Below are 13959 nucleotides of genomic sequence, written 5' to 3'. Positions count from 1 at the left end.
TGACAACACGTGGCAGTCAGGAGGTGGATGGCTGACATGAGAACTATCTCCAGCTCAAGAAATGGGGGAGCTGTACTGGGCTTCAGGGGGAAGATATTGTTCCTGAAGAAATGCATGTGTAGACGCACTGTGGGAGGCACTGAGCCACAAGAGAAATGAGTGCTCACATCTGAAATAAACATCTTTGCCTCTCCAGGTCACAGAGTTGCACTGGTTTGGCCAACAAAGGATATAAGTTACAGTTAGTACAGAGAACAAAAAAAAAAAACCCCACATGACAGATTTTCTCCGAAGTTGTTGTTGACCCCTTCATCTCAGCAAGATAGAAAGAGATGGCTCACCCAATTCAATTGTCTCCCTGACTGTGCTTCACTTCTTCTCTCCACAGTGGCCTGGTCTGGTCTGTGAATGGTAGGCAAATGGCCATTGAATTTGGATAAGGGTTTGGCCAATTACTTGTTTTCTTAATGCTTAAAGATTATTTTTCCATTTGGGCCATTTACTGGAGAGGTTATAGCTTTTCTTGTCTCCCTTAAAGAAGTGTAGGTACACCTGAGTGCAAGGCATTACAATCTAGAGTTTAGAAGTGCGAGAAAAAATATAGAAGTACAAGCATGGACTTCAAGTCAAAATTTGGAAGTACAAGTAATTATTAAAATATTTTGGTTTAGCAGCTCGCAGCCAGTCACCAGTGCGTAAAAAGCTGAAAAAGATCTTTCCTATGAATGACCATGGTTGTGACTGATGAACTGTGGGACAGTTAAGGGCACATCTTCGTAGTCCACAGCATCCTTTGGGACTTTACCTCTTGTGTCTTGCCACTGAGAAAGTGAGAGCTGAGAACTGAATTCCTGCAAATTGAGAGATGAGGTGGATGCGAGACCAATACTCAGAGACGGATCCCAGTTAACATCCTCCTTTGCGAGAGGGAAAACCCATAGCCAGTGCTACTAAATATCTAAGACTCCTAGTAAAATTCAGAGAGATGTCATTTTCTGATTTATGTGTGAGCAAAATGTGAGCAATGTGATGTAACATTGTTTTAATATGAATGTATGTTACTCCAAGAAAAACACAAACTTGAAATTGCAGTTTTCCACCTCCAAATGAAACAATAATTTATACTTTGTTTTTTAGTTATTGCAAATGTATCTATGCAGGAGAGGAGAACCGATGCACAGAGGTTTCGAGGTAGTGTTTGTATGAAGCAGAAGTAGCACTCTGACATGACAGTATTTGCATTAAAAATGCAACCACTAATCAGTGCTCTAACACACACCCTAGTGCCTCTCTTTGATACCTTTGAAACCTAGTTTTTAACTCTCATGCAAAAATTTCAGAAGAGAAGCCAATGCCACATATATTACTGAGAAATGAGATGGCAGGCACTGGAGTTCCTGTCGCCAAGAAACACCCGTTGGTAATTCTGACTTGCCGTGTGTGTCTCTCTAGTCCCTGTGAGACCACATGCCTACACGAGAGCTGGGCTGCCACCCTGAAATGGTGCAAAAAACCTACTCTCCAAAATAGGCTGCTTGTGCTGCTCTCTTAGTGCTGGCTTACGGGGAAATACTCTGCTATCAGCTTTGGCATTGCGCAGTGCTGGCTCTGCCTGGGTCTCGACAGGCAGGGCCAGCATATGGGTGGAGGTACAGCGATGTTCTACTATAGATTATAGGATTGCTTCCAAATCCTCTGGCCATCCACATGGTGTGGGCTCCAAACATGCTCTTTGCAGAAATGATCGTGTTTTTTTCACACAAAAAGAAAATGCACTTGTCTGCAGCATTTCAGGGCTAAAAGGTGGAAATACATCTCTCATCAGAATAAGTTGAAGCATCTCACATTGTTGTGACTGTGTGTTTTGTATTGTGATTTTTATTGTGACTCTGAAGGACTGACTTCACCTGAAACAGTTTGTTCCTATTAAATCACTAGCTCTTAAACAATCTCCTCCTATCTCCTTCAATCACCTTCTTCAGTCTCTTTCTGTGCTATTAGGTTTCAAAATCCCTATTAATAGGTAGGAGAAGGATCTAATGAAAACTGACAAAAGAGGCAGGGAGTGGAAAGAAAAGGATCAATACTGCTGCTGCCGTTCCCACCTTCCCACTCCAGCTAATTCCTCCAGCCCTAACAGCTGCAAAATCCTGGCAAGCTGTGCTAGGCACAAACCTGGGAAGACAGAGAGTGAGCGAGCTTTGAGTATCTTGATTGCCAATTACTCTGTGCATTTAAATCATTTACTTCGTTCTCATTATAGCTAGATGGGTTCATCACTGAGGCTGCCTGAAATGCTTCTGCACCATGTTTCTGCAGTTCAGGGACGGAACCCTGCACTAGCTCTGCTGTGGATCCTGCAGCAAAGCAAACCCCTCTGAACTTTGCAAGGGCAAACTTTCTGGCAATGTCAGTCTCTCTTATATTTCCACACTTGCTAATTTCCCTTGATGACCTGCCACACTGTCTCTAGCATCAACTGTCTATATTAATTGTATTAAACATGCTCATTAAATACTAATCAATAAGAAATGAACCAATAGGAAATGAAAAATTGTCAACTTTTTTACCTAGGGCACAGCGCCATAATACCCTGAAGATCACCAGGGAACTTGCCTACATACCAGTCAGTACATTTTTCTATCTCTGAGAGTGTATTTGCCAGCAGTGCATTTTTTCCAGCTCATACCTGCCCTTTCAGGCATCTTTTATCACCCAGCAAGGAGAAATCCAATTTAGAACTTATTGGCATAGATAAAAAATGATGCATATAATATTTCCTGTGTAAGGAATACAGTGGTCCTACAGTTATTTTTAAGGAGCTTTAAAACACAGAATACAATTTAATGAAATCAAACACTTCCCATATATTATTTGTTAATATTTATATTACACTTTCACTTTTGCAAACTATGTCCAGTGTGAAAAAAAGAAACGAACACCATCTATATGTCTGGAAATCTGTCTTAAGAGAGTTCTGTATCCTAGGGAGGATTTTCTATTTTAATAACTACTGTAGCTTGCTTTTGTGTAACTGGTCATAAGTAAAGCATAAACTTAGTATTCTTCTGTGACCTGCAGAAGCATAGCCATCATATTTACTCACGGGTAGCCCAGTTCCATGAAGTTATTCCAGGTCTGCTTTAACACCATTATAATACCCATTTGCATACAGAGATCAATAAGGCATCCACTAGGGTGGCACTACAGAAGAAAAGAAACAAAAGGTTAAACAGAAATAATGCTGAGTTTTAAAGCATTTCTTAAAGACTAAAAATGGATATTAAATAATTTACTTAAAGGAAAACAAATTAAATTCTCTTTTTTTTTTTTTTTAATGTAAACTCATGGGAATATATAAGACTGTATCATACTGTCCGCCTTTTCAGCCTATCATCTAATTCTCCACAGAGGTCAGAATCAGCTGAAACCAACGCAGTTTTCACATCAGTGCTTCTAATATGTTGTGTAGCTGTGGGTGGGACAGAGGCAAAGGCTACCAAGTTTCTCCAATGATTTCAGTAGTTTTTGAGGAGATTGACTGTGCATCAAGTCAAAGAATGAAGAGAAAATTCCTCCTGGCTGCACAGGCAAACTGTTTATGCCTAGAGAATAGACTTAATAGTGTTTATTGAGCACTATGTAATGTATATGACTGAGTGGACCATGCAAAGATATTCTTTTCTTGAAGAACTAAAAATTTCTGTCAAACAACAGTTCTTAGTGTCTCTTGCTGAGGGCTTGCTTGCTTTAGCAGTGGCTCCAGATCTTAAAGAAGTGGTGCTGCTTTTGGGACAGATGGTCAGTTAGTACAAATATAGGTAATTCCTCAATTTTTCATCTAGTATTGGAAGAAACAGAAAAGAACCAAAAACTTTCTGCCTTCAAATAGCATTTTGCACGATTGACTTTGTAAATCCAAACAGTGGATACCAAGCCGTATTGTTAAATCCTAGATTTATGGATAAGTCGAACAGATCACTGCCACAGAACTGGAACTATCCGTCTTTTAACTTTTAGGGAGAAAAATTAGTTACGACCTGAGACAAATTGTGATATGAATTTTTTATACATCCTGCATTATAGAGTGCTTAGAACCTGGGTCCTTGATGAGTTTTCTGTTGACCTTATTCAGCTTCTTTTTAGATTAATAGAGTGGCAGATAATTATTATTTTTTAAGAAAATTAACTTCTCTGGTACTATTATTAAATCATCATCCTTCTGTTTTTAGGAATCAGTCGCACAAGCCAATATAACCTGAGAGAGGTAGGGGCAGTCTTAATGAAGTAGCAGTGATACTACAACCGTAACATCACTAATATATAAATTGTAGTCTGAATATGCCCATGGACACTGGACTATACTATATCATATTATTAAGTATTTTGGCCTCACCTAACAGGTGAAGAGAAGGCTATTGGAGAGATATCTAGTCATTATATTCCAAAATATGTTCCTAATAATACCTAGCACAGATATGGTCAATAAAGTCAATACTTTTTTTTATTAGACATTTCTTATATTATTAGACTTTTTTCCCCCCTGAGAAAAGCAAAATAGTAGGGACTACAAACAGTAGCTTCCACCAGCAACTGACACAACCTGTAACACCTCACTATTGCACTTCTCTGCCAAACCTGGTTCTTTCTTCCTCCCATCTCTGTTCCCGCAGAGACGTGAGGTTCTTTCCCTGTTCTCTGATCCCTCTGTGAGGTGTTTCAGCCTGGTAACTCATCAGAAAACTAATTCAGCCAGAAAAAGAGGGAGTTTTCTGCTGATACAGGGAACTGAATAGGCTCCTCACATCGCTGGACAAGCCAGAAACAGTGCAGAGGAGGAGGAAGGAGCAAACTTCTGTGGGAATGCTCAAAGGAAAAGCAGACCTGTCTTCTGGTAGCAGCATGCTGTTAGGTCAGCTCAGCCCCTCTCAGCCGTTGGAGGTTTGTTCAGTGAATTTCTGTCTGCCCATTTATCAAGTATTGTTTCCCCGAATGTACTGAATTCACTACTTCAAAATCAGAATAGCTTTTTCAAATTATTCCCTTTTTGGTTGGTACTTGGATGACTTCTCTTAACCAAAATATTTATATATCTGGAAGCGTTTGTAAATTCATGTTGGCAATGTAAGACCTGTATTTTCCACTTGCTGTTTGTCATATATTTGCAAAGTTGTTTCAGTTATTGAACTGTGAAGCAGGAAAGAAACCATGGGATTTGAGTGTGCAAATGGCAGCCCCAGAAGTTACGTGACTGGTCCAGAAACTGCTGCTGTTCACCTCCAATAACCGTCAAATGGTTTTGAATTCTGAATGTATTTACCAAAAAAATAGAGTTGGTCCTTGAGTGACTTGCAAAGCCAGCCTCTCATTGCTCTCCAAATCCATTTGGTTTTATACACATGGAACATTATGCCAGTAGCTCTTTTGGGAAGTTTGTTCAGTTATTTTGGTCAACTTTGAAGTACATTTTATGTGTATGGATTTTTAAGTTGTTATTTTATTATTTTAGCTTCCTGATCAGCAAGGCTAGAAAAACTGAGAAGAAAGGATTTATTTAGAAGCAAAAAGTTGTCAGATTCATATCTGACTTTGATTAATTTCAAGGATGAAATATTTCCAATGTAAAAATGTGAGTAATGTTTAAACCATGGAATACCACTATCCAAATATGATGCAAACACTAAAACTGCTAGCGTTGAAAAGGGCGTAGCAGATGGTAGTGTCAGTAGTGTGGAATTAGACAGCAACTGAAAACCCATTAACACACTCAAAAATACCTAGACAGTTATGTGTCTGCCTCCGCTTGCATTCACTGCATCTGTGGGCAGCAGATAAATCAGTGTGTAGTTATCAAACACTCACCTCTTCCAGTCTCCACCGGTTTATCAGCCTTAAGTAGGCACCAGGGTGTCCTGTAAATCTTTAACACAGGAATATGCATCAACCATGTTGTGTAAGCAGTCTGCTCACAGTAGTAGAAGAAAGCTCACACTGTTGTTTTAATCTAATGTCATTTTAGTGTGATTGATATGAAATATGTTATGCTGCAAAACAGCTTTAGGGATTCCTGGAACAATTTCCATGAAGGGCAAAGGGTATTTTTAATTTCAGTTTTATTTCAATATCAAATACCCAGCTATTGGATATTCAGCATATGCAGGGAAGAGAGAAAATCGTAGAATCACAGGATGGTTTGAGTTGGAAGGGACTTTAAAGATCATCTAATTCCAATGCCCCTGCCATGGGCAGGGACACCTTCCACTAGATCAGGTTGCTCAAAGACTCATCCAATCTGTTCTTGAACACTTCCAGGGATGGGGCAACCACAACTTCTCTGGGCAACCTGTTCCAGTGTTTCAGCACCCTCATGGTAAAAAATTTCTTCCTTATATCTAATCAAAATCTGCCCTCTTTCAGTTTAAAGCCATTGCCCCTTGTCCTATCACTACACGCCCTTGCAAAAAGTCCCTCTCCAGCTTTCCTGTAGGCCCCCTTTAGGTAATGGAAGGCTGACAGATCATTTCCCTGGAGCCTTCTCTTCTCCAGAATAAAACTGTTTGTATCAGTTTGGAAAATGGCTTTCAACTGCCAGTCCATTTCCTTACACTGTAATGTGGGCTTTGATATCTGCCTTTCTGTGAAATCAGTGAAAATGTTAATTTTCATTAGGAAAACATAATTTTCTTACTATTTTCCCATGTTTTGTCCCAAAATGATTCTCATAGCTTCCCACATGCAAATAATCCATACTGATGGATTCTTCTACTCAAGCCTTCTCTACTTAAAGGCTCCTCTTTTGCTTTTAGGGGACTTGCAGAAAGAGACATACAAATATATATATTTCATTTTCTGTGGAAGAAAAACAACTGATAGCTCATAATTCACTCTTAATAGTCCAAATCATATAACAGAATCAGCAAAGTATTCAGGCAGTTGGACTAAATGATCATTGTATCATTTTCCAGCTAAACTATTCTATTCTATTCTATTCTACTCTATTCTATTCTATTCTATTCTGAAAGAAAAAGGCATAGTGTTAAGTTATTTACTTATCTGTACAAATTACACACATAAAAACAGAATGAAGTGACCTGCACGTATAGTATTGTGGGACACACCAGTTCCCAGTAGTGAAATTATTAAATGTTAACATTGAGCCAATGTGGTGCTAAGAAATGAAAACTATATCTGTTTCTGGGCTTTCGAAAGGAAAATAAAACTGCAATCTGTCCTGCTTCGCTAGCACGGAATTTGCATTTTGAGATGTGTGATAATATGGTCTCATTTTATTTAATTACAGACAATTTTTCTCTCTACTTCATTTTGGACATATTGAGGTGCAAGCATCAATCCTACCTTCCAAGGAAGAATGCTATATAAAAGGTAGAGCTGTTCAGATTGACAAATTGAAAAAGAAACATTTTCAGAGTGAAGCTGTTCTCCCACTCGGATTCGGTACGAGGCTGCTCTGTGAAGAAAGAGAGCAGAGTTTCAGAGCTTTAATCAGATTAACAATTTCCCTTGGCACAAAGGCTGCACACACCTATCAGAGCTGGCAATGTATTTTTAAATTAGCCTGCTGATTTTAAAATATAAGCTGACAGAAGAAACTTTATCCAAAAGCAGCACACAGCAAGCGAACTTGTAAAGTCTTAGAAATCTCTTCAGCTATCTGGATTTGTATATTCCCAGGAGACTGTCAGAAAGTGGTCGAGATAATGTGTATATTAAACATCCCTCCTGGATTCCTGTGTGCTTTACAGACTCAAGCTCTTCTCTTGTTCCCTTTTCTGCATCCTACCATAATGACATTGCCAGAAAGCACCCCACTACAAACTATGTAAGTGCCTTTTTGTTAGAGATGTCACGCTGAACAAGAAAATCCTCCTTGTAATTCTGTTTCATGGATTTGCCCACCATGCTGGCACCTAAGGATGCTACACAGGTATCAGTAGAGTGCCACTGCATGACTCCCTTTCCTGTCTCAGGGAACTTACCACAGAAGACTGGGAAAATATATTTTGCAATGGATGGGGTAAGGCAAATGGGAAAGGTGAAGACGTATTCTTCCCTTCAGGTAGGCTTTTAATCTCCATCTAGAGATACCAAGACTGAAGTTAACAAAACAACTTCTATGCCAACACACTAGTATTGTGTCCTGGAACTACTTTCCAGTTGGCAGGAGCTTGTTAGTCAACCATAGCTGTGAGCAGGAGTAATCAATGGACAAGTCTAGATACTAATGGTGATTTTAAGTATCATAATGGTAGTACTTGTATACTACTTCCAAAGGAGCCTCCAGTAAAGTACTGAAAGTACGGAAACAACAATGATCAACTAGATTCTCTTTAATTAAAGCTGTCCTACCCATGAGGAAATTTCAAATAGATGCATCAGCAAAACCAGAAAACAGACCATAAATTGATGACTGTGTTAACGATTCGGAAATGCCTGTCAAGAAACCCAAGTTTGTGTGTATGGCAGTATAAATATATTTAGCTAAGCAGAAAGAAACAAAGCATCGTGGATTTTTGATGCCAGTTTGTGGGAAGGACAAGTTTGACTTTAACAAGGCTGCTGCAGCTGAAGCTTTGCTCATATGCCCATCAGAGACAATGGCAATGCTCTGGAGGAGCACGGACATGTGCACTGAAAAAGGTCATGTAGAGGCTGAAGAAGGACATCCTGATTGTAGCTTTGCTGCCAATCCTACTCTGAGCTTATTGCACTGATAAAGATCGTTCAAACCAAATCAGCTAATTAGGCCATCAGAGCAAAAACCACAAAATAGTCTGAGCAAGGACAGAACAGCTTGACCCACAGAGTCTTCATACAAGTGCTTTCTGCACAGGCTACAAGAAGCAGACCTATCTTGATGACCTGGCAGAAAGTAATCAAGCTTCGAGGTCTCTAGACCATATCTTACTGTCCCCAGGGTGTCAGTTAGTAAAAAGGCACAGCCTCTGCACATACTTCAAAGTCATATTTCTCAACTGTAACTGCACGTATCTTTTCCATGGATATATCTATATAGCTTTTATATATATATATAAATATCTTAAATTTACAGCATACAAATGAGGACTATCAGTCTAATAAGAAACAACAGGATAAAATGCTATCTTACACAGACGTGCTTTAAACACGTCGCCTATGACTTCCCAGATATAGAAAGCCCTAACACTAGCTAAAATCAGCTGTGCATTTCCCCTGAGCAGGTAGCAAAATCCGTTCACTTGGTCCAGAATACCTTACTTGAACATCATCAATGTACACAGATGTATCCAGAAGCTCAAAATAATCTCCTCATACCACTTCTACGCATGCCATAACATGATTCACTTAATAGGCATTCAGCAAGAGTCTTATTTCAGGCTTCTTGACACTAAAGAGCCCTTGCCAATTGCCACCAAATACTGCAATCTTCAAGCACGGTCAGGACCTCCAGAGACTCTGCCTGAGCCATCAATATATGAGTGATAGCCTATTGCTACCTCAGTGACAGTACACGATGTCCTTAGAAAACATGTCCTTACTCTAGTATAAAGATCACCTCTATGGGTGAGCTGAAAAGATTACTGAAACTTAGAACACCATTACAGTTTAGGTGTTGGTACAGTTGATGAGTCCTCGAGTTACTTTCCTTCCAGATTACTGCCCCTCTTCAACATATATGTTTGATAGTCTGTAAGCACCTTAGTTTCAAGCTATAATTTAGCTTCTAGAAGTGATTGCCCCATTTCCAGGTCTTCACAAAACCTGAGGGTTGTGAGTGCTCAGTATCTCTGAAAGTCCATGCTTTTTCCCCCAAGGCAACAATTTGTTTAAGTTCTTATAAGGTAGAGGGGTTGGAACAAGAACCAAGCATGGCACGTAGGCGATTGTCACCTCTGACTGAATGCTTATTTTATATACTCCTTTGTTACAAACTTAAGAAAAAACGTTAATTCCTATAGTTTGCAAATTACTCAGGATCTTTTGTATTTATACACAGTTTGAATTTTATCACAGTATAGGGACCAAAAAATCAGTACAATATCATTGAATTTAGTATTTAATGTTGCTTACCTAAATTGGTCAGGAAAAGGGCAACCTTTTCATATAGCTGTAACAGAGAAGAAATAGCCTCTTAGATATGTGACCAGCTCAGAAATGTAGCACTGCTTTCTGGGTAGAGTAACTGCTCTTACATATTAAATCTGACATTCAGATGGTCTCTGTGATGTTCTGAGAATGATAATAATAAAATGATATAGTAATAATACAATAATGATATAATCAAACAAGGAACAGTAATATTCTTAAAGCTTATACTCAGCAGTCTTCATCCACAATACATGGAGAAAAATTGCTATCACTGTCTGTTTTACATACATAGTGAAAAAGGGTGAGATACCTTTTCCACAAACATAAAGCAGAACAATAGCACAACTGGGATTTTTGTTAAAGTTACTTTTGGAACATTTATCTCACAAAAAAAAAAATCACTCTAGTAAGATCATGCTCTGGTATGTTGGGTATTTTGGTCTTTTTGGTTTTGTTTGGTATTTTTTTTGTGCTGAAAGAAAAGACACTGGGGAGACAGAGCTGCTTTAGATAAACTCTTTAGTAATTCCCACCACCAGACACATTTCTTACTCTGAGTCAGTAACATTGTTCTAAATCCTAAGTGGTACTTTCTGCACTTAGCAGATACCATGCTCTCAAACTCTCTGAGAGACTGCTAACTTCATAAAGCTTACAAAAACTAGCTTGGAGGGTTTTCACAATCAGTATTTGCAAAGGGCTTTTGAACCTATAAAGCACACCACCATCAGTATTAGTGTAAATTATGATAATGATTTCCGTTTGCTTTAAGTGAGTCCGGAGCCTGGTCCCACAAAATGCTAAATGTTCTTAACTCTCACTGTTGCCTACATGGGTACAAAACTCCTCATATTTCAGGCTCAAGTACTTACTCGTATCAGCAATGTTTCTTTTAATTTGCAGTTATCCTTATAAAATCTTGCTTAAAGTGAGTGATGTACCATTTGCAGGTCAAACTGCCTACTTAAGAACTGAAGTAATTCTGAATGATCTCATCCATGTATAACCACTTCTTGCTTAGAATCACTTTTTGCTGCCTTTGGAGTAAACAGTTTTGTTTCAAGCAATGAAAAAGGTGGTTTCGTCTAGGTTTAAAAGCACCTCTTAAGGGCAACTGTAAAAGTGCTAAAAGTCTGGGTGTTTATATCCTGATCCCAGCAGGGAGCATCCTATGTTATAAATGTACATTCCTCTGCAGAATATAAACGTACATCGGTCTGCAGAAGAGAGTATCAAAACTATTTTGTTACTATTCCTCCTGGAACAGTAAGACTGTGTTAGAGATTCTGTTAACAATGTTTGGATCTAATTATCTGCCACTGCAGTTTATCACTATTAGCCTCGAGGGGCCTTGTTTAGGATCATGTTCTGTGCTGTGTTCGTATTTTCTATGGGCAATATCACTGAAATTAACAGGTTTTATTAACCTAGGTAAAGTTAATGATTGTTCCCACGTATCTGAGAGACATTATGATTGAAAGTCATTTAGTTTTGTCATGATGGATGTGGTAGTATACGTACCTAGTTCTCAGAGCATGCAGTCTAGAAGTTACTCGTTGTCTAGACCTTTCCCCTGATGCTTAGAGAGATTGTCAACTCGTATCGGAATCACTGGTGGGTTTCCAGGCTTCCTAGCAGTGAATTCCCTACTGTTATATACATTTTTCTTCATTCTGATTTTATTACTGTATCTTTGCTTGCTTTCCTGCTACTTTTCTAGAGTCATAGTTTGTAGAGGATTCAACTACCTGAATTGCTCCTGGGGAAAATTTTTTTTTTTTTTTTTTAAAGAAATCCCATTTCTGTCCTTCAGTAAACTACATCAATCCTTCATGGGAAGTAAGGGATTATGTTCTTAAGTCCTTCTTTTGGAAAGCTCATGCAGTTTCATATTTTGGGGATCTTTTATTTCCATGAGCTATATCCAGATCTAAGGCTGTGGTATTTATTGCATGGTAATGAGTATAAGGTTTAAGAAATCCATCTTTGCAGTGCTTTATTTATTTGATATATTTTAGGAAATAAAAGTTTCTCAAAAGGCACCTTCAAGACAACTTCCTTTATTTTAAAAATTTCTCTAAGCTGTAAAACTATTTGAGAACCAAATAATTTTGTTCGTTTGTTGCTGCTTCACTGCATATACAATGACTTATACTGAGAGCTTGGAAATGCATGTTGTACTGACATAGATATATATAGTTTTTTTTTATTTCTTCTACACTTATTGTGTGCTCTAGATGGATTAAAGAAAACCCCCAAAAGCTGCAGATAACAAATAATAAATCAAAAATAACACAAAAGAAGAGAGCCCTCAGTACAAATCCAGAGAGAATAACAGCTTCCATCTCTCCTTTCTGCCCTTTCTCAGCCTATAGTCCCACTTTAGGGAAAACATAGGAAAGTCAATAGTTCTTGATAGACTGTCCTAGTCACCAATCCAGTCTTGCCTATATGAAAGGAAGAAGTGAAGTCCTGAAGCAAAGGCTCTTGGAATTTCCTGCTATATAAACGAGAGGCTGTTCAAATTCATTTTGAGATGATGGAAATGCTTGGGTATTGCACAGGAAAGAAAGTAATCTCCAAACCAGCACTTGGAAATGTGCAGGCCTGAAATAACATCTCATAGTTCCCCTAGGAAGTCAGCATATCTCCTGGAGCAAAGCCTAACATGCTTTTTGCAGAACGCACTTGCTACTGAGTGGGTAGACACTCTGCCCTGGCTCCAGTACCTGGATGGTTTGTAAGAGGCTGATCCCTCTTTCCTCTTAAAATGCATTCTTATGTCAGTTCGCAAAAACCTGATAGCAAAAGGCCATACACCTCTTTCCAAGAGCAACTTGTAGAAGACACGTTGCTATCACAGCAACGTACAGAAGTACCTGCATCTCGACGCAAGGATGAAACTCATTCCCCATCTAGTCTGTGTTATACTGTCTTACTGGGGCTGTTACCATGTAGAAATTCCATTTTTGTCTTTGTCCCAGGTCTGGTTCCAAACCAGTTCACAAAAATAGCCTTACCTCAGCCATCCCAGCTACGTTGCACCCAGACCATGTCTCTGGGGTAGTCTGGGAAAGGCCATAGGCAGCTCATGGAACAAGTCACATTTGCTCAAGCCTCTTGAAGTCTTCAGCCCAAGGGAGTTATTCTTCATATGGACATTCTGTCTATATATATATATATATATATATCCTCACTAGTAAACTACCTTGAAAATTGAGTCTGGAATTATTGAAACTAGTACAAATAAGAATTGACTACTGCATTTAAAAAATAACATCAAAATACTAATTAAAAAGAAGAATATTAATGAAACAGACTGAAACCTTCAAACATATGAAAGGAAAAAAGAGGCAGAGGATAAAACAGGAACATGGACATGTGTCCCTAAAAGACTTTTTAGAACATTTAAGCACACTTTACATAATGTTTTGGGTTTGACATTGTACTTTACATAATAGCGAATGATGTCCATAAACAATAATGTCATGACTAGCTTAGCAAGACACTGCATTTGCTGAAAAAGCAAATGAAAGCATTCAGTGGTCTGCAGACTGAGATATCTGCTGATCTGCTGGCTTGAGTTATGTTAGTTTTACTCACCACATTCAGTAGCATGATGATGCAAAAGTTGATGCACACTGCAGTTCCTGTAGTTGCAACCTGAGAGTTATTCCTGATTAAAGCCCACTTAAAGGCAGCAAAAGTGCTGACAGTCACAACACGGTAAATAACAATGCCAAAAACAGCAGCAATCACCACACAGATCTAAAGGAAGAAAAAATCAGAGAAGAACCTGAAAACTTTCAATATAATAGGAGATAACTTTTCCCTGAAACTTTGAAAACTAAAACAATGAAATGAAAGACTTGA

At 38.6% G+C, this 13959-nt stretch overlaps 1 protein-coding gene across 2 annotated transcripts in view; it reads right to left on the bottom strand.

Annotated features, from left to right (window-relative positions):
• ANO4 (anoctamin 4) overlaps positions 1-13959 on the bottom strand; it is a 230554-nt gene that overhangs the window by 12329 nt on the left and 204266 nt on the right. For both annotated transcript variants that reach the window (XM_086610056.1, XM_086610057.1), the window contains 5 exons: positions 13690-13854; positions 10069-10105; positions 7357-7468; positions 5863-5920; positions 3107-3204 (listed from right to left, as the gene is read on the bottom strand). In XM_086610056.1, coding sequence (XP_086466182.1) covers positions 3107-3204; positions 5863-5920; positions 7357-7468; positions 10069-10105; positions 13690-13854 — 470 coding nt within the window. The remainder of the gene's footprint in view (positions 1-3106; positions 3205-5862; positions 5921-7356; positions 7469-10068; positions 10106-13689; positions 13855-13959) is intronic.

Source organism: Tauraco erythrolophus, chromosome 4, assembly GCF_009769465.1.
Source record: "Tauraco erythrolophus isolate bTauEry1 chromosome 4, bTauEry1.pri, whole genome shotgun sequence".
Lineage (NCBI taxonomy): Eukaryota > Metazoa > Chordata > Aves > Musophagiformes > Musophagidae > Tauraco > Tauraco erythrolophus.
This window is presented reverse-complemented; position numbering and strand designations above follow the sequence as displayed.